The sequence below is a fragment of the Schistocerca nitens genome, chromosome 8, assembly GCF_023898315.1.
Source record: "Schistocerca nitens isolate TAMUIC-IGC-003100 chromosome 8, iqSchNite1.1, whole genome shotgun sequence".
Lineage (NCBI taxonomy): Eukaryota > Metazoa > Arthropoda > Insecta > Orthoptera > Acrididae > Schistocerca > Schistocerca nitens.
Genome location: NC_064621.1, coordinates 300795557 through 300822067, shown reverse-complemented (window position 1 = coordinate 300822067; position 26511 = coordinate 300795557). Strand labels below are relative to the sequence as shown.

The window sequence follows — 26511 nt, the reverse complement described above, 5'->3', positions numbered from 1 at the left end:
GCGGCTGGATACGTGATTTCATGTGAGAAAGGTTACAGTTCGTAGTAACTGATGAAATGTCATCGAATAAAACAGAAGTAATATTTGTCGCTCCCCAAGGAAGTATTACAAATCCTCTGCTGCTCCTGATCTGTATAATAGATTTAGGAGACAGTCTTAGAAACCCTCTTAGACTGCTTGCATGTGATGCTATCATTCACGGTCTAGTAAAGACATGTTGTTGTTGTTGTGGTCTTCAGTCCTGAGACTGGTTTGATGCAGCCCTCCATGCTACTCTATCCTGTGCAAGCTCCTTCATCTCCCAGTACCTACTGCAGCCTACATCCTTCTGAATCTGCTTAGTGTATCCATCTCTTGGTCTCCCTCTACGATTTTTACCTTCCACGCTGCCCTTCAATGCTAAATTTGTGATCCCTTGATGCCTCAGAACATGTCCTACCAACCGATCCCTTCTTCTAGTCAAGTTGTGCCACAAACTTCTCTTCTCCCCAATTCTATTCAATACCTCCTCATTAGTTACGTGATCTACCCACCTAATCTTCAACATTCTTCTGTAGCACCACATTTCGAAAGCTTCTATTCTCTTCTTGTCCAAACTATTTATCGTCCGTGTTTCACTTCCATACATGGCTACACTCCATACACTGACACTTAAATCTATACTCGATGTTAACAAATTTCTCTTCTTCAGAAACGCTTTCCTTGCCATTGCCAGTCTACATTTTATATCCTCTCTACTTCGACCATCATCAGTTCAAATGGTTCAAATGGCTCTGAGCACTATGGGACTTAACATCTATGGTCATCAGTCCCCTAGAACTAAGAACTACTTAAACCTAACTACCCTAAGGACGTCACACAACACCCAGTCATCACGAGGCAGAGAAAATCCCTGACCCCGCCGGGAATCGAACCCGGGACCCCGTGCTCGGGAAGCGAGAACGCTACCGCGAGACCACGAGCTGCGGACCATCATCAGTTATTTTGCTCCCCAAATAGCAAAACTCCTTTACTACTTTAAGTGTCTCATTTCCTAATCTAATACCCTCAGCATCACCCGACTTAATTTGACAACATTCCATTATCCTCGTTTTGCTTTTGTTGATGTTCATCTTATATCCTCCTTTCAAGACACTGTCCATTCCGTTCAACTGCTCTTCCAAGTCCTTTGCCGTCTCTGACAGAATTACAATGTCATCGGCGAACCTCAATGTTTTTATTTCTTCTCCCTGGATTTTAATACCTACTCCAAATTTTTCTTTTGTTTCCTTTACTGCTTGCTCAATATATAGATTGAATAACATCGGGGAGAGGCTACAACCCTGTCTCACTCCCTTCCCAACCACTGCTTCCCTTTCATGCCCCACGACGCTTATAACTGCCATCTGGTTCCTGTATAAATTGTAAATAGCCTTTCGCTCCCTGTATTTTACCCCTGCCACCTTTAAAATTTGAAAGACATCAGATAATCAAAACCAATAGCAAAATGATTTAAACAAGCTGCCAGCTTGAGCGAAAAGTAGCAATTGACCCTAAATTATGAAAAATGTGAAGTCATCCACGTGAGTACTAAGTGGAATGCGCTAAATTTCGGTTACACGATAAACCGCATAAATTTAAATCCTGTCAGTTCAACTAAATAGTTGTGGATTACAATTACGAATAACTTAAATTGGAACGATCACGTAGATAATGTTGTGGGAAAGGCGAACCAAAGAATGGGATTTATTGTCATAACAGTTATAAATGGGACAGACTGCCTACCCTTCGCTTTTCCGTCCTCGAGAAAGTTCAAAGAAGGGCGCGTCTTTTTGTATTGTTGCGACATGGAGGAGGGAGTGCCACGGATGTGATACGCGAATCGGGATGGCAATCATTAAAACAAAGGCGTTTTTCGTTGCGAAAGGATCTTCTCATGAAATGTCAATCACCAATTTTCTCCTCCGAATGTTAAAATATTTTGTTGGCTCCCACCTACATAGAGAACAATGATCCTCGTAATAAAATAAGAGAAACCATAGTTCGAACGGAACGATTTAAGTGTTCGTTTTTCCCGCGCGTTGTTCGAGAGAGGTGCGGTAGTGAAATAGCTTGAAGGTGGTTCGATGAAACCTCTGCCAGGCACTTAACTGTGAATTACAGAGTAATCACGTAGACATAGACATGGATGTTCAGCGAACATTAGATGGCGTTTTCATCGTTGTTTCACGTGACTGCAAGTGAGACTCTTCAGCATATTCACCAAAACAGAAACAATCCTTTATCCGTAGTAAAATCCTTCTGCGCTGGAGAATAAACTAAAACTTAACTCCACCCGAACAGGCCGTGAAGGCCCAGCGGAACCGACAGGCCGCCGTGTCTTCCTCAGCCCACAGGCGTCACTGGATGCGGATATGGAGGGGCATGTGGTCAGCACACCGCTCTCCCGGCCGTCTGTCAGTTTACGAGACCAGAGCTGCTTCTTCTCAATCAAGTAGCTCCTCAATTTGCCTCACAAGTGCTGAATGCACCCCACTTGCCAATAGCGCTCGGCAGACCGGATGGTCAGCCATCCAAGTGCTATCCCAGCCCGACAGCGGTTAATTTCGGTGATCTGACGGGAACCGGTGTTACCACTGCCGCAAGACCGTTGACGGAGAATAAACATACAGGGGCAAATTGCTAGCTGGCCTTCATGAACAAGTTTCCCCTGATTTACACGATCTGAGTACATGAAACTTTTTCTTTTCCTGAAAATGAAAAATGTCTTAATAGGACGTCATGTGTTTATACTGAGGTAAGATTTATTATTTTATTTAACGGTCTTGCGCTCTCAGCATGTTTATTGCAATGTACAGTACAAGAAAAACCTATCGTGATGCGTCACAAGTAAATTAGTGTACGGTCCCGAATTGCATCGCTAACCCAAAATGACCTACAATTTCATTATTAAATACAGTCTGTAAATGAAAATGGACAAAAGGAAAGAAATACAAAATAGTGACAGGTTTTGCTTGGTTACAGCCAGAACAGTAATTTTGTGACTTCTACGTTTACAACAGATCAAATTAACGAAATTGTTCGAAAAAAGAGTAACCTAGCGGAGTGACTTGTAGCACTGATTCCTACCGGCGAAGGTAGGATCGATATCTCCAGTGGCTGCATGTGCGGCGAGGTACGTCATCACGTCATCTGGTGACCCTACATGTTCAACATGTCTTATCCACTTTTGAGCTATTTCCCGACATTTGCCGCTGCATGTGTCTTATGTTTAATCACTTGTCTCAGAATCATCCACATCGCTTTGGGGTTTTTTAAACATTAGTAAGAATCACCTTGTACATAGAAACATCTATATATTGTTGTATAGATACTGCTTAAAATTCCAGTGTACGTAGCAAAACGCTTCAACTTTGTATAATGCGCAGTGTCACATATAACCATTGTTCATTTACAGGCGTGAACTCAAATGCTTTGGGCGACCCCAAGTCTCCCTTCCGCGCCTTCGGCCGCAAGATCTTCGAGTTTACGAGGGCCCGCGGCACAGAGATAAACGGCATCTTCTACACGCCATGGCTCAGTGACATTCTGGGCTTCAGCTTCTTCCAGTCGGAGACCAGCAAGTTCCTCAGAAACTCACTGTGGCAAGTCATCAGAGGCAGGTAAGCTACGTCCGCACCGTAAAGTTCATAATATTGCAGACATTGTCAGTAACAACAGCTAACACATCACGTGCTTGTAAGTCGCCAGCACCAGTGTATTACTCGGAAAAGTCAAGTTAGCATCACATTTGTATTTACGCCTGATCATCTGTGTGGGGATCTAGTAATAAAGTACATTCCCCTATTCTCACAGTCGGGTCTTTTTTGTAAGTATTTCAGGTTTCCATATTCAAATGGCTACGTTTGTAGTTGTGCTTTTACATAATTATACAAGGGTTATCCAGAATGTAACAAACGGTTTGAAGTAAACAATTAACTATACGGAAAAACCAAATGTTATTATATACATTTTAAAGGCACACTCTTAAGCTATTTTTCTGTATAACAGCCATTCAAATTGAGGCACTTATCAAACCGCGGCACGAGTTTTTCAATACCGTCTTTGTAGAAATCTGCCGCCGGCGACTGCAACTACTGGTTTATACCGGCACGCAGTTCCATCTCAGTATCAAAGCGCTGTGTAGCGAGCCATGTCTTCATTGCTGGCAAGCGTTGGTAGTATCTCGGCGCCAAATCCGGGCTGTATGGGGGATGATCAAACGCCTCTCATACAAAACCCCGTAGAAGCTCTCGGGTACGATTAGCCGCGAGTGGACGTGCTTTGTCGTGAAAAAACAAAACTTTTGCGCTAGGTTTTTCCTGACGCTTGTTTTGTATCGCCTGCCTTAAATTTGTCAGTATTTGACAGTATCTCTCTGAGTTAATTTTTGTGACACGTTCAAGAAAATCAACGAGAATCACTCCCTTAAAGTCCCAAAACGTAGTAGCCACGACCTTTCTCGCTGACAGCGTCTGCAAATATTTCCTTGGTTTCTTGGGGAATTTGTGTGTCCCCATCCCATCGACTGCCTTTTTGTTTCACAATTGACATATTTCACCGAAGTCTGGTCCCCAGTTACGATCCGATCGATAACTTTGCTACCATTTTTCTCGTAATCTTCTAGGAATATCAGTGCTGCAGTCACTCTCTGTTTTTTGTGGTCTTCCATTAGGATTTTGGGAAGCCAACTAGCACAAAATTTGTGGTAACCAAGCTACTCCGCCACAATTTCAGGCACCAAACTCCGTCAAATTTGGGGAAAATGCTATGAAAGTTCCTTAATCGTGAAACGATAATTTTCACGAATTTTGTCGTTTATTTTCATCACCAGTAGTTCGTCAGCCGCAAGGTTAGGCCTACCACTAAGATCCTCATCGTGAACATTGGTACGGTCGTTTTCAAAATCAGTGCACCATTACCTCACTCGGCTTTCACTCATTATTCCTCTTCCTATATTCATGACAAAGATCGCGATAAATTTAAAATGGTTCGCAGTTTTTTGCCGACAAAGACCTAACAACAGAACGCACCTCATAAGTGGCAGGATTTTCTGTTGTAGCACTTATTTTAACACGTCACAAAAAGCAAAGTATCAGAGAGACAGACCACACGCTAACACCGCTGGGTGCGTACTGAGTGTGGGAACGTTATTGCACCAAAATGGCGGTTGTAAATCCGTCTACCGTCGTGATCGCTCAAATTGTCTGTTACCTTCTGGACAGCTCTCGTACATCTGCTCATTGAAAATTTTATAGGAAATTTTTGTCTGAACACACATTTTTGTTTTGCTTCGTAATAACTACTTTAATGGATTTGCCTGTTTACAGTTGGATCAGGTAATTCATTTAATATCTACATTTATCACTGTTTCAGCTTTGTGGCAAATAGTATACCATATACCTATCACATTTACTGTAAATGTTCGGACCTCCAAGATTGGTTAAATCAAACTTTTCTGCTCAGTGGGTTTCAAACAGTGGACGTAAATACTGCGGTAATATGGTTTGTCAAAAACAATTAATTTTTATGTACATCTGTTTATTAATGTCTCTGTCAACTTCGGAATTGCAGTGCAAGTTTTAGAGAACAGCTTGCTTTGGAAGACTCGGATAGGTAAAATTTTTCCGTGAAATTTTTTTATTAAATATGGGATCACAAAATTTTTTAGAGATAATAAGTTTCATAGTGTCGCAAAAAAGTGGTCTAAGTTGAAGCGTACGCGTGGAAGCCGATAGGTCGCAGGACCGAATCTCAGTTGGAGCAGGGAAATTTTCAGTTCGCCTTTAATCAGGCCTTAACCTCTCCACGATGTGAGGAGTCGCTTTGTTTAGTTTCCACATAAAACTCTAGGTCCCCTTATCCTGGGTGGATAAATGGGGTGGATTAGAGACGTTCAAGTTTCCGAAAAGGCGCCAAATCGAAAGACTTACACCTGGCCATCAAGCCACACGAAATTAATATATTGTGCAGGATGGAAGGAGATCAGGCCAGGGAGTAGATATCTAAAGTTTTTGGTTTTTCAGTAGTAAGCAAACAATTGGCGTAAACATGTTTTCAGATTAATTATCTGTTCAGGGATACACAAGGCCGACCCAGGAAAGGTGCCTTACCTCTGGAGGGGTCATTACGGCCAGAGTGTCGAGTAGGACATGTAGGGTGCGTCGCTTAAATCAGGATGAATGAAACTTTTTTGCAGCAAATTTATTAAAACAAAATACAAATGAAAATGCGAATCTTGTTACATATAAATAGTGGTACCTTTCAAGAGTAACATTACTCGATGCAACCCTCTCCAGCCCCACTGACAGCCTCCAATATTGTCCTGCAGCGATCCCAAGCACTCTTTAAAACAGCGCTGCCCATATTCGCTAATGCTGCTTCGACAACGTTGAGTAGAAATGCGACATTGGAGTGTCTCGTCTAGTTGGTAACACTTTCGACTACGCTCCAAACATGGAAGTCGAGGGAGTTCAAATCCGGACTATTTGGGGGCCAGAACTTCTTTGACCGAACGTCTCAACGTTATCCGAGAGCCAGTTTTATAACAAATGGCTCGTATGAGGTCCTCCTCTGCCATCCGACGCATTATCGCTGACATTCGACACTGACGCCAATTTCTTCAGCGATTGCCCCGGGTCCTCCGAAATCAGCGCCTGAGCCTTTTCGATGACTGCCGCCGTTCGTGACACACGTTTCCTCCAATGATGTTTCCTCGCCGGGTTAGCAGAACCCTCCCCAGACTTCTCCGATGTATTATACTTCGCCACAATACCGTAAACACCTGGTCTCGGGTACCCGAAGAATGGAACTATTTCAGTGGGCGAAAGCCAAGCGCGAAAACTTTCGATAATCGCTGCTCTTCGTTTGTACTCCGCACTTGTCCGTAACATCTCGGCCATTTTGAGCTTCTGACTGTTTACAGGATGCCTATGGCTTTCAAGAATCCCAGTCGCGACCTCCGGCGGATCTAAGATATGGTGGGGAATTCAAATTGAAATTTGTCCGGATTTAAGCGTCGCACGCTGTAGTTATAGCCCGATTAAAATTACTTGTCTGTTGACAGGGTTGCATATCAGCTCGGATGAAGGCGACACGCAAACACAGCTGGTCACTTTACAAGTGCTGAAGTGTTATATGTAACACGGAGCAATGTTGGATGTGGTTTCTCTGCTCAGTCCACAGCCGATTTTAAGTGATCAGTGTCGAACCGCGGCAGACGACGCGTTCTACAGAATGAAGGGTACTTTATTTCAGTTTCTATAATGAAAGGTAAGATCACCAGTCACTTTTATTTCGACACAATTTCCTTGGGCTTCAAACCATACAGCGACGGACTCACACTCATTTATTTTATGATGATACCTGGTCCTGACAATAAGTAACATATTAGGCGTGAAATAGGACTCACCCTTGTCACGGTTGTACACCTCGTTTACTTGAAATGTGCGGTAAGCAATAATATCTCTGCACTCATGTCCTAACTGGACCACAACCTCGTGGTGTGCAATGAATGCGAGGAAAACCTGTGGCAAAACTATTAATCACGATATCTTTGTTCATGGCGATTAAAGTTGACCTCTACGAGCAAACTCAAGAGAGGAAAACTGCAGTTTCATCACTAAAAGCGAGCTGTAATTTCTCGCTCTCATTGCTGACGCGATACTATTCGATCAGCAGTCCTTGTTGGCATTCGGCTGCGGATTATAGGCGGCACAAGTAGATCCAAACGAAAAAAGAATAATAAAAAGAAAAATATAAGAGCAAATAAAAAAGATGGTGATGAAAAGACACAATAAGGGATTCAAACAAAAAAAAATTACATTTGAACCAATTAACTGAACAAAAATAAGAATCAAATAATTTTGATAAAGATTTAAAAACAAAATTACGTATCATCTGGTGACATTCGAATTCATAACCTTCTGCACAGGAGGACTTTATCTTAACCATTGCACTGCACCATCACTTCACGTTATACTGGAAATCAAGAAAGGACGCTGGACAAGGAACTCAGAGTTAACTGATCATTTTTTGTGGCTGTCTGGTACTGACGAGCAGTTCAGACGTGACACTGAGCACACTGGTTGTAGGAAACCAGCTCCAATGAATGAAATGTTAACTAACAAGTAATTTTAACCAGATTTCAGGAGCTTAGGGAAAGGACATGTTGGGTTGGGAGCCAGCAGAAGTGAGAACGAGCTTGCATCAGCTCGGCACTCTGCTGCCAGCTCACGAGACCTCAAGTGGGCAGTTTCCTGCGCTCCGATTTGTTGAGGGTTGTAGGCAACGTTTACGAAGCGTCCGTTCGTCCGCAACCCGCAACAGTGACAACAACGCCAACCTAGCCACACAACCGGCACCACGACCGAGCTGTGGAAACTGTCTTCCAGCAAAGATTAACCTTAACCAAACAAATTTTTTAAAAAATTAATAAATTATTCTCATTCCCTCCAAACTAGTGACCATCTGCACATTCTTATATGTGCAGCCGTGTTACTTGCTACACGTGTATATGCATATGCTCTCTATAGCACAACAAACTTTTGTTTGAGAGTAGTCCTCAAACCTTATCAAATGGTTCTGAGCACTATGGGACTTAACTTCTGAGGTCATCAGTTCCCTAGAACTTAGAACTACTTAAACCTAACTAACCTAAGGACATCACACACATCCATGCCCGAGGCAGGATTCGAACCTGCGATCAAATCTTATCAACACATCTCATAAAGTCAGTGGGATTTTGTTTATTCTTCTCTGTTTCCACCCCACTATGCATTATGCCCCTCCAGTTGTACTTCGCACGTATGGACTTTCTCAACTTTAAAGGTTTGCCCTCGCGTCCCGTCATTATTGCCATCTTCTCATCACCGATAAATTAATGACGTTGTGGCTACCCACCAAATTATTTTTCGCGATCACATTCCGAACATACACTGTGAGCTAACAGCACGGAGTTCGGAAAATTGGTCGGGGATGCACCCGTAGGCGATCGTAAGTTGTTTCTCGAGTACAGACTTTTTACTCATTAGAGAATTCCATATTCAGATAGCTGTTTGACTGATAATTGTAGTAGAGATTCCTCTCAACCTCTCGTTTACCTAACTGTAGCACAATCTAGCACATAGCAGTGAGACAAAACCACAATTTCAACAGTTGTATGAGTGCGTGGTGTCCGCAGCTTTGAAATATTGCAAGTAAATGGAGGGGGGGGGGGGGGGGAATCATTGCTGTCATCTGCAGCAGGACATTAAGAGGAATCAGCGGCGGCGAGAGAAAATGTGTACCCGACTGGGATTCGAACCCGGGGTCTCCTGCTTACTAGACAGGTGGGGTAACGATTGCGCCATGCAGGAGACAGCGTTACCGCCGCTTCCCCTACTATTCCGACACGCGTCACGGCCGATCCACACTCCCAGCGAGCGCCACCTATTCCGCTTAATGCCCCGCTGCAGCTGACATCGGTGATCCCTTTTCAATTTACATACAATGCTTCAGCAACTGCTGTGTAACTTGCGTTTGGCTGTCACAATGTTCATGGAAAATTATGCCAATTCTTTCGACACAGCTGCGACTTTGCGCTGACAAATAAAATTCAGGCGTTTGTAGGATAGTGCTGTAAAAGAGCCCCCTCCTAGTCCATTTCCTGTCGATTCCTCTTACCTGTCCTTTTCAGGGTACAGACAAGGAACAGTCCAACACAGCGACAGGCCACCACGAAATCCTGGAATGAAACCTTCCTCTTTTCAATACCGCGCTACGTAAAGATGGTAGTAGCGTACTTGGCAGGTGCCCGTCACCAGTTCTCAGGTCACTTTAACTCTCTCTGACAACGTAGCATTTAACCTTTCGTCCGTGCACAAACTATGCTTGTGGTAGCTTGCTGAGACTGCATTTAGTTTTACACGAAGAAAGCAACTGTGCTATACAACAGGTGTGTCTGTTTCAATCGTAACAAGGCAATCACTTTCGAGGAAGATGGTGAAAGGCACCTTGTTAAGTGACTCTTTCGTTTATGAGCAACAGTATTTTCTCATTTCTGACTTTTTCATTCTTCACACTTATCATATTCAGTACCAATCTAATGTTATTGCAATATGAACAAAAATATCTTTCCTAAATATTTTACTGTTTCATTTCCTAACTTACTGATCATTGTGTTTGATATATCTCACATTTAATTCCATTAAGATATAACTTCAGAACAATTTCAAAAATGTGCCATGTCCATGATCATTTTAGTAACACAAAATAGACTTACCTTTTAAGTATCAAGGTAATCCACCTATAACAAATATTATATGGGTTACCATCAATTGTCAGTGATATAATACCGGTAACTCTTTTGTGTCACCCATGAAATTCAGTTCTTGTGATGTGACACGTCTTGAAAGTGACCAGTTCATTTATACTCCTTTCAAAAATGGTACTTTTAGAGTCTTGACCCTCTCCGTGAGATAAATTTCTGTTGGTGCACATGGCTATATCTAATGAGATGACCAACCTCTTTCACACTACTCAGCTGTCGAGTAACCTACTGGTCAGTAATGCTAAACAAATATTGTACACAATAATACATTCTGCTGTGAATGGTACCTATCTTCTTACTAGCATAAAACAATGGGACAGTGAACAGAAGTTTGGTACATAACTGACATTCCTCATATGATGGAATAGGATGCGAGCCATATCCTATACAGGGAGATTTTTTCCACCGTGTACAAACACTAGGGATTGATCGATGAGAGGATACGGGACCAAAAAGGTCTAACGAATTTATGTTCTCACATTCTGCGTGGTGTCTGTTTGTTCTAAGTCGTGTCTCCCTACCACTTTCGCGCAACGACGCTCTGAGCGTGTTTTTTAGGGAATTGACTAGTTTGAAACTGGGACCTGTTGCTGGTAAGGAGACGCCAGACCACACATGACATGTACAGTTCAGAAGAGTTCAGTGAGACTAGCGATGATATAACCAAATACTTAATGATTTCAGCGTCAGCTCCACTGCACTCCCTGTAAAAGAATCTTAATACTAACTAAATTTAGTGGAAGGGGTTCAAAGCTTTCCTATTTTTAGTTAGCTGGTAAAATAACGTCGAAAAAGCAGTTAAGTTTACCATTGGAAATTTTATTCTACTCACAAAATATTGTTTATATAGTGCACTATTGATAAAAGGAAATATTTTACTACAGGATGATAAAAACCAACTGCGTTCAACAAAAATGTGAACGAATATTCCCTGAGCGGGCTTCCAAGTTCTACAATGGATCGAAGGATGACCTATGCCATATCACATCTATAATCTAGGTTTAAATTAAATTTCACAAAAGAGAAAACTATCAAAATGGTCTACAGTGACCCTCAATTATCTTTAATTACTTATCTAACTTGTCGTAAATTAACAGTGGCTGATGTGGCTTCTCAATAATTATATATCAGAAAAATCATCGCGTTTCAGATTTTAACTTACGTAGCAAATGTGAATACCATGAGCTTTAATTGACGATCGACACTGGTATTACGCAAAAAGGGGTTGTAACAGATGAGGCTTCTGCAGTTCTGAGTGAAGCTTTATGTGTTGTTATACGGCATCGCGTGCGTTCATTACCTTGTCGTTGGTTAGGCAGTGTCAGGGGGCGGCGGGCGGCGCAGCTCCATACAGCTCGCCGCCTCGGAAGCAACTCTCTCCTAACTTCTCCTTACTACAATTTACCGAAGTTGGTTTAAAAAAAAACTATCTGGCTGTGTTTTCATCTGACCAATCAGGGTCTCAATGTTAACGTTAGGCTCCGCCTACAAAAATTCTGTCTATCCAATGAGAAACGTTATACTTTTCGTGGTGGGGCAATGTTTTTAACGTTTGCAACGTAACAGAAACGCGAAAAAGTCTCACGCTAAAACTTGCAGCTGGTGTGGACCTTTTAGTGTTATCGTAAGATCTATACTGTTCTTCTGGAGGGCTCTATCTTTTAACATGGGCTGGGAGGTGGTCCTGGCGGTTACTTTTCATGGGGCCTTCAAGCTGAACACGGTTCTGCTCTCGGCTTCTGTTCTCGTTTCTCCCCTCGGAACTGCGTCTGTCTCACGGAGGGAAGGTATGACATGCAGTTAGGCATTCTTGTGTTAGTCTGTGGTATTCCATTTGCTCATTCGTTACTCGTATTACTTTGGTTAATTTAATGTCACGATTTATTCGGAGCTATGTGACATACAGCTGGATTTGCTTATCATGCCAGGGTTTTCATGGAAGGTGTTGGATTTGCCTGACACCTTGCAATGTCCGGAAATGCATGGTTTCCATGCTAGAGACCATTTACTCAATCATATTTTTTTTACAGAGACAGCCGTATAATACGCGCTGTACCATGCACCCACAATTACAGTATGCATGGTTTCCTCCTAGGAGTGGTACTGTTCCTCATACGTCATGCCCTAGTGCCCTCTCCTACCATAGTAATTGGTAATGTTTTGTCCAATTCACTTCTCTTGCTGACTCACCTTGTAGTGGATATGATATAGCGTTGTACACAGTGGTTACATATTCAAATCGAGAGCTTGGGGGGCACGGTGTTTACTTACAGAAAGGCAAATGGCAATGGGCGGCGGGGAGGGAGGCTGTATCAGGAGATCTATCCCCGCCGACAACCACCACAGTATTCAATGTTTGCAACAGTGTTACGCCGTTTGTCTAATACATGGTCGTTTCACGAAGCAAGAAATCATGAAAGACGTGCCCGAAATGTTAGGACATGAGACTTGAAGCAAAATGTGATTAAGCAAAATGTGATTAACACTGTGGAAGGCGACCGCCGTGTCAGTACCAGGCAGTTGGCCCTCCAGTACAGCGTAAGCCAAATGACCGTGTGGAACATTCTCCATGACAACTGTTACGTCCCTTATCACTGACAGCGTGTCCAGGGCTTACTAGTGACAGACTTTCGACCTCGGGAACATTATGGTCACTGGTTTCTTCACCAGGCGACCACGATTCCAGGATTTGTGTCATACTTCCTATCACAGCTGAGGTCACCTTTACGCGGAGTGGAATCTTCAACTTTCATAACAGTCATATGTGGGATAGTATGCAGAACCCCCATGGTATGGTGACAGCGAATCATCAGTATTGGTGGAGCCGTAATGTGTGTGCCGGTATAATTGATGGCCATATTTTGGGACCGTTCTCCCTTCCTTCTTCGCCTGCTGGAAGAAGTGCCATGGATGATTCGAAGGGTTATGGGGATGCTACATGATGGAGTTCCAGCCCTCTTCACTGTTAACGTATGGACGCATCTCAATCGTGTCTCCCCTGGTCGATGGATCGGACGAGCGGGTCCAGTTGCATGGCCTGCTCGTTCATCGGATCTCAACCCGTGCTATTTCTGGTAATAGGGCCATCGCAAAAGTATCGTGTATGCAGAGCCCAATGCATATGTTGAAACACTGGAACAGCGTATTGGTGCTACCTTTGACACTAGTCGGATGTAGCCTGGCTGATGTGAACGTGTGAGACACAAAATGCTACGGCGCGTACACGCATGTGTTGAGGCACATGGTAACCATATTCAACACATACTGGCCGCGCGGGTTAGCTGCGTGGTCTTAGGTGACTTGTCCCGGTTCGGGCGGCTCCTCCCCCCCCCCCCTCCTCCCCCGCCGCGCCCCCAAAATATGTTAGTTTAAGTTAGATTAAGTAGTGTGTAAGCCTAGGGACCGATGATCTCAGCAGTTTGGTCCCGCAGGAACTTACCACAAATTTACAAATTTTTTTCAACACGTACTGTAACTGTGGCTGCATGCTACAGATCGTATTAGACCGCAGTCTCTGTAACAAAGTATGGTTGAATAAATGGTCTCTAGCATGGAAACCGTGCACCTCCAGACGTAAGTCCATTAGACCTTTTTTGTTCCGCATCCTCTCATCCTGCGCAAACGCTTTCTCACAGCGTCTTGTGTCTGCTTAAATGTAAGGCCACCAAACGGTTTGCTCTGTTACAGGGAACAGAGTGGCGAGAAGAGGAGTGACTTCGTGGAGCTGCTGATCCAGCTGAAGAACAAGGGCGTCATCTCGCCAGCTGGGGAGGAGAAGGACGGCAGCAATGTGGAGGGCAAGGACAAGGGATTATTCGGTAAGCCTCCACCTGAGTCCTCCTACAAGGAGATTTCTTGCAAAATACGGTGTCACCGGCGCAGAAACGCATCCTTGTTGTGACAGCGGGGCGAGTCCATCCCACTGTTCCGAAAGGGTGGCCCACCTGACCTGTCTGTCGCCTGCTGACCCGCGCACTTCGAACATTCTAGTTGCTATCATTTTGCCGCAAAGCACGACACAGCAGTCATGGGAGCAGGAGAAATTCTTCATAATCAGACAGCTACGATTATATGCAATACTTTTACATTTTTGCTGCAAGTGACAAACGAGGAGGGAAAAGTATCATTAAAAAGCGTGTTTGAGAGGATTACATGAATCATTAGCTATTCCAATGGCTCAATAAAGAAGGAGGTTGAAAACATAGCCACAAGTGCTTTTCAAGACTTCACTATATCAGAAAGGAGCGAAAAAATTAGAAGAAAATTTTATTTTTGGGTAATATTGAAGAAAAGATTTTAATGGGAGTAACACACAATTTCATGTGCCTCATGTCCTTTATTTTTCATTATCACTACTGCAGTAAGTGACGTTGTTCACTACACTCAATTTCTTACTTCTTTGTTATGACATTTCCATAAGACAGGATGTGGTCGATCTTGTTTTGCTTTGGTTGATGCTTTGTTAAGGTGAGCATTTCTATTTTGGTACTCTACACAGTACGTCCCAGGAATGTTGCGACGAACTTCGAGGAGTTATAGAGATTGTCTTGAGGAATAAATCGAGGCGACGAAAAACCGTGCCCGGAAACGTCATCCAACGACGCTACAAAGTGTAGAAGTGGTAGGCGCCGGCGCCTGCCATAGGCCATCCCCTCGGCAGCAGACGCCCCTGTGTACGCTGACGGACCGCTGGTGAATCATCTCGCAATGTTGTTTGTTATTCAGTGATCGCGACTGATTGCCCCATCACCAGTGGAGAAGATGGAGCTAGCTGCTGCGTAGACAGGCCTTGTCTCCTATCAATGCGACGCTCTATTGCCTTTTGGGATGATGGTTTCAGACATAGATTTCCATGTGTAGTTTATTTTTCTCCTGGACACCGAAATACACTGGAGAATTTCGAGGTTTCCACGAAAGCTTGTAGAGAATACAGTGTACGATTTCCGAACTGCAGATAACCAAATTGAAGGGTGATACCTGGTGTTTCCAGTACGCTATATGAGACTGTTGCAGCGGGTAGCAGGGCTGTTTCATCTGAACTTGCAAATAAACAAGGTGTGAATGAAGTTGAAGGCATTATTCAGTTGGTGGAGCATATTCCACGTGTAGAATTTCTGCATGTATTGGTATTCCACAGACGAGAATGTCGCGAACGTTACGTATCTATCCTAATCAACTGTAGCAGATTCAGCACATTCCAGACGAAGGCAGAGGATTGGAACTTTGCCATTGGCTAGTTGCAAATCGTAGAGTAATTCATTAATTTATTATGACGTTTTTGGAGAACGACAATCTCCTCTATAAAAATCGATATGGATTCTGCAAACAGGTATCTTGCAAATCTCAGCTTGCCCTTTTCCTGCATGAGATCCATAGCACTCCGGTTGATGCCGTGTTCCCCGATTTCAGGAAGGCATTTGACACCGTCTCGCACTGTCGTTTAGTGAAAAAAAACACGAGTTTATCGAGACTTGGATCACATTTGCGACTGGATTCAAGAATTCCTTGCAGACACATCTCTTAACGGAGCAAAATCGACAGATGTACAGATAATTACCGGAGTACCCGAGGGAAACGTGATACGACCGCTACTATTGACAGTATATATAAATGATTAGAATAAAGCATCGGAAAATCTTAAGAGTGTTCACAGATGGTACTTTTGTCTATAAGAAAGCCAGAAGACAGAATCGATTTGTAGAATGAGCTGCAGAGGATTGATGAATCGTGCACATTCTGGCAGATGACCCTGATCATAAATAAATGTAACATATTGCGCATATACAAAACAAGAAATCCACTACTGTAGAACTACACTATTGATGACAAAATGCTGGAAACATTATCTACTGTAAAATATCTAGGAATAACTATCCAGAGAGATATTGAGTGGAAGGGTCACATAAAGCAGATAGTAGGAAAAGTAGATGCTAGATTAAGATTCTTAGGTAGAATCCTAAGGAAATGTAACTCATCCACGAAGGAAGCGGCATATAAAGCGCTTGTTCGATCGATTCTTGAATACTGTTCATCCTCTCTGGGGAGGACTAATAAAAGAGATAGAGAAGGTCCAAAGAAGAGCAGCGAGTTTCGTCATGGGATTGTTTAGGCGGCTCAAGAGCGTTACAGAGGTGCTCAACAAACTGCAGTGGCAGACACTATAAGAGAGTCATTATGCATGAGAGAGAGGCTTAATTTTTCAATTTCAAGAGACCACTTCCTCTCACATACATCTAGCGAAAAGACGACGACGAGAAAATTCGAGAATTTAGAGCTCATAAAGACGCTTACGAACAATCATTCTCCCCAAGCACCGATCGCTAGTGGAACAGTGAAGGGGTGATCAGTTAGTGGCACCAGAAGTGCCCTCTGCTACATACCATTAGGTGGCTTGCAGAGTATGATGTAGATGTAGGTGTAATAGTGTTTACTGATGAAGCCATTTTCACTCGTGATAATCTCGGTAAAACTCGTAACTCACAATGATGGTCCAACGGAAACCCTCATGGCTTTGTGGGGACACATTTTGAAGAATGCTTCTCTGTAAATATGTGGTGTGGTATGACAGTCAATCACTTGGATGGGAGCGTTGTGCTACCGCATCGTCTTAAATCGCCCCATTATCTATGCAATGGTAGAAATTTTCATAGTGCTTGGTCACCAACGCCGCCGTTTAGTTTACATTCCAATAGCTGTGTCTAGGTTACAAATATATATGGGACTCAACGGTATACAGAGTTGGCAAAGTAAAACTGCTCCAGAAAATATTTCACGCACCTGAAGATAGGCAACCCCACTTACACCATCTGCCCCGAGTGCAAAAGTTGGGTTGTCTATCTTAAGGAGCGTGAAATACTTTATGGAAATGTTTTACTTTCTCCACCGAGTATGACTCGTTTTATTCGTATTAGTCTACGTCTACATCTGTGCTCCACAAGTCACTTCACGGTGTGTGGCGAAGAGTACTTTGTGCACCAGTGCACTTCCTCCATTTCCTGTTCCAGTCGCATATGGTTCGCAGGAAGAACGACTCACGGTAACCTTCCTTGTGGGCTCGAACCTCTCTCATTTTATCTCCATGGTCTTTTCGCAAGATATACATAGGAGGAAGCAACATACTGATTATCTTTTCTAGGAAGGTACACTCCTGGTATTTTAAGAGTAGACCATAATCTAAATCTGCGACCCCATGACTACTCTGTTCAAATGGTTCTGAGCACTATGGGACTTAAATGCTGAGGTCATCAGTCCCCTAGAACGTAGAACTTCTTAAACCGAACTAACCCAAGGACATCACACACATCCATGCCCGAGGCAGGATTCGAACCTGCGACCGTAGCGGTCGCGCGGTTCCAGACTGAAGCGCCTAGAACCGCTCGGCCACACCGTCCGGCGATTACTATGTAATTCACTATTAAGTGCCACCTTTAAGCTGCTTCGCTGCAGTTCCACTTTCGAACAACGCGCGGGAAAAACGAACATTTAAATCTTTCCGTGTGAGTTCAGATTTCTCTTATTTTATTATGATGATCACTTCTTCCCATGTAGGTTGGGGCCAACAAAATATTTGCAGACTTTGAGGAGAAAATTGGTGATTGAAATTTTATGTGAAGGTTCTGCCGGAGCGAAAAATTTGACACTCTCTCCTCTGTTTCGCGACAATACAAAACGAACTGCCCTTTTTGGAACTTTTTCGATGTCTTCCGTCAGTCCTGTCTGATACTGATCCCATATCGCACAGCAGTACTCCAGAACAGGGGGCACAAGTGTACTGTAAGCAGCCTTTTTAAAAAACTTGTTACATTTTCTAAGTGTTCTGCCAATAAATGGCAGTCTTTGGTTTGCTTTCCCTACATCATTATCCATGTGATTGTTCCAGTTCAAGTTATTCGTAATTGTAATCCCTAAGTATTTAGTTGAGTTTTCGGCCTATAAAATTGTGTGATTTGTCGTGTAACTGAGATTTAGCGAATTCTTTTAGTGCTCATATGGACGACTTCACACTTTTCATGATTTATAGTCAACTGCCAATTTTTGCAGCATACGGAAATTTGTCTACATCATTTTGCAACTCGTTTTGATCATCTGATGACTTTACATGATGGTGAATGACAGCATCATCCGCAAACAATCTGAGAGGACTACTGTGAATGATGCAGAAGGCCTGTCTTTCAGAGTCCGCCACTAGACTGGCTTGAGCATCTCTGTGACGTTTTCGCGCTCACTAAATGAACCTGTAACGAAACTTGGCACTCTTCTTTGGATCTCTTCTATTTCCTGTATCAGTCCTTCCCAGTACGGATCCCATACCGACGAGCAATATTCAAGTATTGGTCGAACTTGTGTTTTGTAAGCTATTTACTCTGTTGATGGACTACATTTCCTGAGGATTATTCCACTTAATCTCAGTCTAGCATCTGCCTCACTCGCTAATAATTCTATGTAGTCGTTCCACTTCAAATCACTCAGTAAGCTTACTTCCAGATATTTTATGAAAGCAGCTGCTTCAAGTGACTGTTCTGCAATTTTGTAACCACACAAAAAAGAGTCTTTCTGTTTATGTGTTAGCAATGCGTTACGTTTGTTTTTGTTGAGGGTCAACTGTCAATCTTTGTTCCAAGCGTGGATCCTCTTCAGGTCTTCCCGCATTTCACTACAATTTTCTAGCGTCACAACTTCTCTGTACACAACACTATCCACAGAAAGCCCCATGAAACGTCTGACGTAATGGTCCTATGACAATCCCCTGTGTCACACCAAAGCTACTTTTACGTCTTGAGGCTTCCTTGCGTTCAGAATGACATACTGTGTTCTGGAATTTCAGAGACTTTACTGGTCTCATGCAGATGTGATTTTATGCGTAAAGACTGAAGCGGTGAGCTAATATTTGCATGAGTACCTTCACCTGGGTTTCAGACTGGATCCCACATTTACTTTCGGTGTTGAAGTGCTATTCCAGAACATGGTGAGCCTCGACAATTCTGTTCGTGTGTAAGGGCAATTTAAAGTAGGCTGGAGCGGCAGTAACAACTTGGACCGAGGAGGGAGGCGTGCCAGGGTAATATGTGCAGTTTGTTGGAACAGCTGTGCTGAGGTGGCCTAGTGGCGCCGGCGCGGTGGCTCGGCGTGTTCGGGCAGAAGGTTAGCTGCCCTCTGTAATAGAAAACTAAGTTAATGGCTGAACAAAGAACTTGAACAATCATCAAGGGACGTCCGCCACGAACAAATACAACGAACAAAATGAGATAAAAAAGCTGGCACGGTAGCTTAGCGTGTTCAGTCCGAGGGTTAGATGCCGTCTGAAATTTATAAAAACCGAGGGAATGTATCGTTGATGAACTTCAATGGGTGTCATGGGATATCCGCCACGAACAAATGCAACGAACAATACCGAAAAAATGAGATATAAGAAAAAAGAGATTAAAAAAATAGTGGCTAGCGCACCTGACTAATTAGCAGGATACCCGGGTTCGATTCACGTCCATGGTGCAAATTTTTACTCGCCGGTTCAGTCTGTATACATAAAATACTGTGTTCTGATTGCTAGAAACTCTTCAGTCCAGTCACCCGGTTAGACGCTTGTACTTTGTTCATTAGGTTATGCTAACGCCTCCTGAAATATTTACTGATTTTCCCGAAACGCCCTTTAGATTCACTGGATACCGAGTTCTTGTATATACCGGATGATCAAAAAGTCAGTATAAATTTGAAAACTTAATAAACCGCGGAATAATGTAGATAGAGAGGTAAAAATTGACACACATGCTTGGAATGACATGGGGTTTTATTAGAACCGAAAAAAAAGAAAGTTCACAAAATGTCCAACAGATGGCGCTGGACAGTAAAACGTCACTAACTGCTACCGAGACGGGTGAGAGGTACGCCGATATGTTACAGAATCGCATCATCCCTAGCCTGGCTGATAAACACCTGCTGGAACGTACGATGTTTATGCAGGATGACGCTCCACCCCATATTGCTAGACGCGTGAAAGATCTCTTGCGCGCCTCGTTTGGTGATGATCGTGTACTCAGCCGCCACTTTCGTCATGCTTGGCCTCCCAGGTCCCCAGACCTCAGTCCGTGCGATTATTGGCTTTAGGGTTACCTGAAGTCGCAAGTGCATCGTGATCGACCGACATCTCTAGGGATGCTGAAAGACAACATCCGACGCCAATGCCCCACCATAACTCCGGACATGCTTTACAGTGTTGTTCACAACATTATTCCTCGACTACAGCTATTGTTGACGAATGATGGTGGACATATTGAGCATTCCCTGTAAAGAACATCATCTTTGCTTTGTCTTCCTTTGTTATGCTAATTATTGCTATTCTGATCAGATGAAGCGCCATCTGTCGGAAATTTTTGAACTGTTGTATTTTTTTGGTTCTAATAAAACCCCAAGTCATTCCAAGCATGTGTGCCAATTTGTACCTCTGTATCTACATTATTCCGTGATTTATTCAGTTTTCAAATTTATACTGTCTTTTTCATCACCCGGTACATACTATGGTACACAATATACTGTTTTGCTCTAGGGATATATGAAATCTTCGGACACACTCTAGTATGTGGACGACACCGAGCGAGGTGGCCCAGTGGCTAGCACACTGGACTCGTATTCTGAAGGACGACGGTTAAAACCCGCGTCCGGCATGCTGATTTAGGTTTTCCGTGACTTCCCTAATTCCCCTCAGGCAAATCCCGTTGTGGTTCCTTGGAAAGGGTATGACTGGCTTCCTTCCCCATCCTTCCTTTCCTAATCAGATGGTACCGAAGACCTCGCTGTTTGGTCCCCTCCCCCAAATCAACCAACCAACCTGTGGGACCACAAATAAGAGGTGGCGCTTACTTGTTTTATTTTCCACTGCAGACTTCGAGGGCGACGACCTGGTGGCGCAGGCGTCGGTGTTCTTCTCAGCGGGCTTCGAGACGACGGGCTCGGCGCTGACGTTCATGATGTACGAGCTGGCGCACAACCCGGAAGTGCAGGAGCGCCTCAGGGCGGAGGTGCTGGAGGCGCTGGCCAAGGCGCCTCGGGGGCCGCTCACCTACGACACGGTCGCCGACATCCGCTACCTCAACATGTGCATCGCAGGTCGGTGCACCCACTCGCCTCACTTTCATCCGTACAGTGTGCGCCAAACGCTGAGAATAGGAATTATACAAATGGTGGAGGATCCTAAAGCATCTTCGTAACTCATAGCTTGTGAGGTAACGGGCGAGTCGTCGCGCCCTGAAAATATTCTAACTTCGGGGGAAGCAGTGGGCGCACGGACCGCCTGGCGGACGCGGGCCGCTTGGTAGGCCGACCACGTGGTGCCAGACGCTGGCCGAAGCAAGAGGGGTCCAGCCGCGTGGCTGGGAATTCCATGGTGACACTATGTTGATGACGGAGACACGCCGGGAGGGCCAAAGATGGTGGACTTTGTGAAACTTTAATGGCACACATTTCGCAGTTCGTATAGAAATTAAGAGTAGCCAGACGAATCATGATACCTCAGAAACAAACAGTATTTGCACGACGATTCTGATGGTGTAATCAGATTTTCAATATCTTTATTAGTTTAAAGTTTAGTATCTGACGGTAAATTATACATGTAACACCCAGGAACGAATTTCCAAAATTTAAACGCTTCATCCGATTTCGTCGATCGACGTGTCTTTACAGAGCTATTAGTGCAACCCTAAATTGGTATAAATTACAGGCATGTAACTTGAATAGTTCATGAGTTATTGGAGGTCAAAGTGGCCGTTTACTATCGATCGTGTCAGGCAATTAGAACTCCACAGATACATGAAAAAACGGTAGCAGCATACTTATAAATATATTTATTCATCTCTGTCTATGTTTATATCCGATATATACTATTCATGAAGAAATTGGTTAAATATTTACTGCGTTTTAGAAAGCACAGAGACATTAGGCTACTGGCCTACCTTTTGTTGCTATTCCTTTGATATATGTTTATTTAATTTGTTTATGTATTTAATAATGTGTGTTAGAGCTTTTTATGGTCCAGCCGTAGGAATATTTATTTAATTTCAAGTATTTAAATGTAGATCCAGTATTTCGTATGTGCTTAAATATGTTTGTGGGTGCGTCCGCTTGATGACATGGCGCGAACGCTCTAGCCAATCACAGCACTCGTGAATGGGGAAACTGGATGGAAGCGGGAGAAGGGCATCGTTTCCAGAGAGGACAGGGGAGTTCGGGAGAGTGCGGAGTACGGGAGAGGAGCGCTGGACGCGACGGCGCGGCGGACGCACGGTCGCTAGAGAGACTTGGAGAGCGGAGCGGTTTGCGCGAGGTCGCGGCAGAGAGAAATACTTCGGAGGCCGAATTATGCACTTGTGAGATTTCCGTGGCTTCTACAGTGAAGACGTAGTGTCCGTTTAGAAGTGAATATCTCGCCAGCTATGTTGTTGTTCATAACTAATTACGTACAGTAGGAATCTATTGTTTCCCTGTTATTCAGCTTATATTTTATTTAATTGCTAGACCATCGACACCAATAAGTGTTTTGCAGAAATATACCGCATTCTCAAAAGGACTTCTACTATCGTACCCACCATTTAAAGTCGTTAAGATAGTACCTGCAGATTTTATTTAACTGCAATTTTTCATTTATGAATTTATATGTTACTTTCATAATTCGCAATCGCCGAGTGATAGAAACCTTCGACCATTCGCTTCATGTGTGTATTCTTATCGTATACTGTAGACTCAGCAGTATTTGGCCTGTAATGCGGCAACTACGTATCCCAGCCCCTAGACAGCGAAAGCAGCCAAAACTTTTCATATTTCAACCATGAGTCGGAGGGAACGTAGTTGATGGCCACCTCATTTCATTTCATTTTATTTTAAAGCCCGCAAACTTCAGGCGTGTTAGCAGACTTAATTGTGAAAACTTAGATCCGTCAATTACGCAGAGCCGGCCGGTGTGGCCGTGCGGTTCTAGGCGCTGCAGTCTGGAACCGCGAGACCGCTACGGTCGTAAGTTCGAATCCTGCCTCGGGCATGGATGTGTGTGATGTCCTTAGGTTAGTTAGGTTTAACTAGTTCTAAGTTCTAGGGGACTAATGACCTCAGAAGTTGAGTCCCATAGTGCTCAGAACCATTTGAACCATTTGAATTGCTCAGACATCTACGGCGTGTCTCAAACTTTTTAGGTCAAATTGAAAGAGGTGATAGTTGATCCGCAACCGATTATATTGAGACAGGAAATGGTCGGAAATGCATAATTATTGTGTTACAGACATATACAGCGTACACCGCATGACAGCAACGTACCTCAAATTAGTTGTTCAATGTGACGACGGCCAGTGTGACGACCACCGTGTTGCAACGGCGCATTAATTTCTGCCGCACTCTCTCACCAGGAGACAGGCAGATTGGACACTATCAATCAGTTCTTCATCCCTTTCTACGGGGAATTCGTACACCAATGTCTTGACGTAACCCCAGAGGTAAAAGTCCAGAGGTGTGAGATTCTCTAAGGATTCAGGTAACGTTGTACGTGCTTAGAGAAGTTCCCTAAGCACGCCCGACGTTACCTGAATGACACAATTCCAGGATGTTGGAATGGAAGAGGACAAGCAGAAGATGAACTTCATTGCCGGCAGCCTCCCAGGTCTCCAGACCTCACACCTTGTGACTTTTATCTGTGGAGTTATGTAAAAGCCGATCTCGGAAACTGACATACGGCCGGGAGAGCGGTGTACTGACCACATGCCCCTCCATACCCGCATCCAGTGACGCCTATGGGCTGAGGATGACACGGCGGCCGGTCGGTACCGTTGGGCCTTCGTGGCCTGTTCGGGAGGAGTTTAATTTAGTTTAATTACGTAAAAGACTGCGTTCTTATCCCCCCTATGTCTGACACACTTGAAAGTCGGCGATATCGGATTGTTGAAGCTGTGAATTCGATAACGAGAGATCAGCTGCTTCGTGTGTGGCAGGAAATGAGCCACTGTGTTGATACATGGTGTTTACACTGAATGCATAAAAATTTGAACTTTTCTCTTTCCAGGAACGTTGGAATTGTGTTGACAGCAATAAATGTTTGAAATGCGTTCCTTCTTTTTGAATAGCCCTGTATATACACGGTGTCACTCCTAAGAGTCGTCAGGCGCATCTTCTCTGGTGTTTCGGCAGATGTTTACAATTTCTTTTTTTCAATGTGTAGCTACAGTCACTCCACACAAATACTGCTCACCACGTCTTTCACGAGACGTTCAGTGTCGACAGAAAGTGTCGGTTTGTATACCGTTATGAGCAAAATGATTTTTAAATCGGAATTTTACGTGCCTACTTGATTGGGCGGTCCCGAATTAGTCTGTTGCGATATGTGCTCTATCGATATTTATTAACGTGGACAGTAAAAACACGAAGAATAACCAGTACTCCAACAGTGACTATGCAGCGCCGTTGAGTGGGGGTAGCAGTCGGCATGGGCCGGGGCGGTGCCGTCGCCGTTGGAGTACTGGGTACTCTTCGTGTTTTTATTGTCCACGTTAATAAATATCGATAGAGCACATATCGCAACAGACTAATTTAGGACCGCCCAATCGAATGGGCACGTAAATCTCCGCTTCAAAAAACACTTTGCTTGTAACGGGAAACAAACAGACGGTTTTCGTCAATATTGGGTGTCGCAAAAATTCCGCAGAGTACATTCCGGGAAAGACCAGACAACATATTACTTCCCCTACACGCGTATTGCGCAATGAGCACAAGGACAAAATTCAAGTCGAGAAATTGGAGCTAACACGGTGGTTTACCGACAATCGATCTTCCCACGCGCCATTCGCGAAGGGAACAGGGAAGGGGGGATCATTTAGTGTCACTGGAAGTACCCCCCACCACGCACCGTCAACTGGCTTGCGGAGTTTAAATTTAGATGTATTATTTCTGAAGCCTTCTGGTATCTCCCAGTCGTATGTACTTCCGACAACTCCAAGCATTTTTGCCTGTTTTTGATACAGAGTCCGGAAAGATATCGGTCTCGGGAATTCCAAGACCGTATCAGAATCTCTACTCATACTACCCCGGCCTTCCAAAAAAAGGGAGCAGAAGATTTTAGTTTATATACCGGTATGTATGGATGCAGTAATTTTGTCCTATCATGCTTTAGACGTATCATGAATGGACTGTACGTTTAATGGCATAAAGACATTTTTATGTGATACAATTACAATTTAACAATGTTCAGATTTTTTTAACTTTACTTGTGCCTGAAACCTTGATCCTTGCCAAATTTCATGATTCTACGTCAACGGGATGTTCCCTGTAGGTTTTGATGAGTGAGTTCGCGAGTATCAAAATATATGACGTAAATGGCTGTATCTTTTGATCGCATTGACTTACAAGCTTGAAATTTTTACACCACCAAGGAACCATAGATTTTTGTACGTGACATAAATTTAAATTTGATACGACAACGTTTCGAGAGAAAAATGGGTCTTTACAGACGGACGGAGAGATGGGCGGATCAAAAATGACAGAAAAACATTTTTTCGTGCTATATAATTACAAATTAACAATTTTTGGGGTTTTTCCTTTACTTTTACCGTAAAACATTGCTTCTTGAAAAATTTCGTTGTTCTTGGTCAACGGAAAGTACCCTATAGGTTTTGTTGAGTGAGTTTGCGAATATCGAAATATGTGACATAAATTTTTTGATTTAACTGATTTAAAAGCTTAAATTTTTACACTGCCAAGGGACCACAGATCTTAATACGTGACATAAAATTGAACTTGATGCGTCTTCCTACTCCTGAGAAAATGGATTCTTAACAGTCGGAAACACAGATTGATAGACACGCGGACAACAAAGCCATCCTATAAGAATTTCGTTTTTACCGATTGCGTTACGGAAACCTAAAAAAAAGGGAAGGTTCTCCACAAATTCAGCAAGCAGAGAGACGTGTGAAATGCTCTGACTAGAAGAAGGAACAGTATCATAGGACACGTGTTAATAAATTAAGGTATAACTTGCATCGTACTTGAGGGAGCTTTATGGGGTTAAAAAGCGGTAGGAGAAGATATATTGAAATATATCCAACAAATCATTAAAGACGTAGAGTGCAAGTACTACTCTTAGACGATGGGGTTGGCACAAAAGCAGAATTCGTATGATAGGACATGTGTTAATACATCGAAGAACAACTTGCATGGTA

General features: G+C 43.5%; 1 protein-coding gene across 1 annotated transcript in view; it reads left to right on the top strand.

Annotated features, from left to right (window-relative positions):
* The window catches only part of LOC126199101 (cytochrome P450 6k1-like), a 90572-nt gene that overhangs the window by 55970 nt on the left and 8091 nt on the right, over positions 1-26511 (top strand). Inside the window, exons 4-6 of the mRNA XM_049935851.1 lie at positions 3437-3641; positions 14015-14145; positions 21203-21427. Of these exons, the coding sequence (XP_049791808.1) occupies positions 3437-3641; positions 14015-14145; positions 21203-21427 (561 nt within the window). The remainder of the gene's footprint in view (positions 1-3436; positions 3642-14014; positions 14146-21202; positions 21428-26511) is intronic.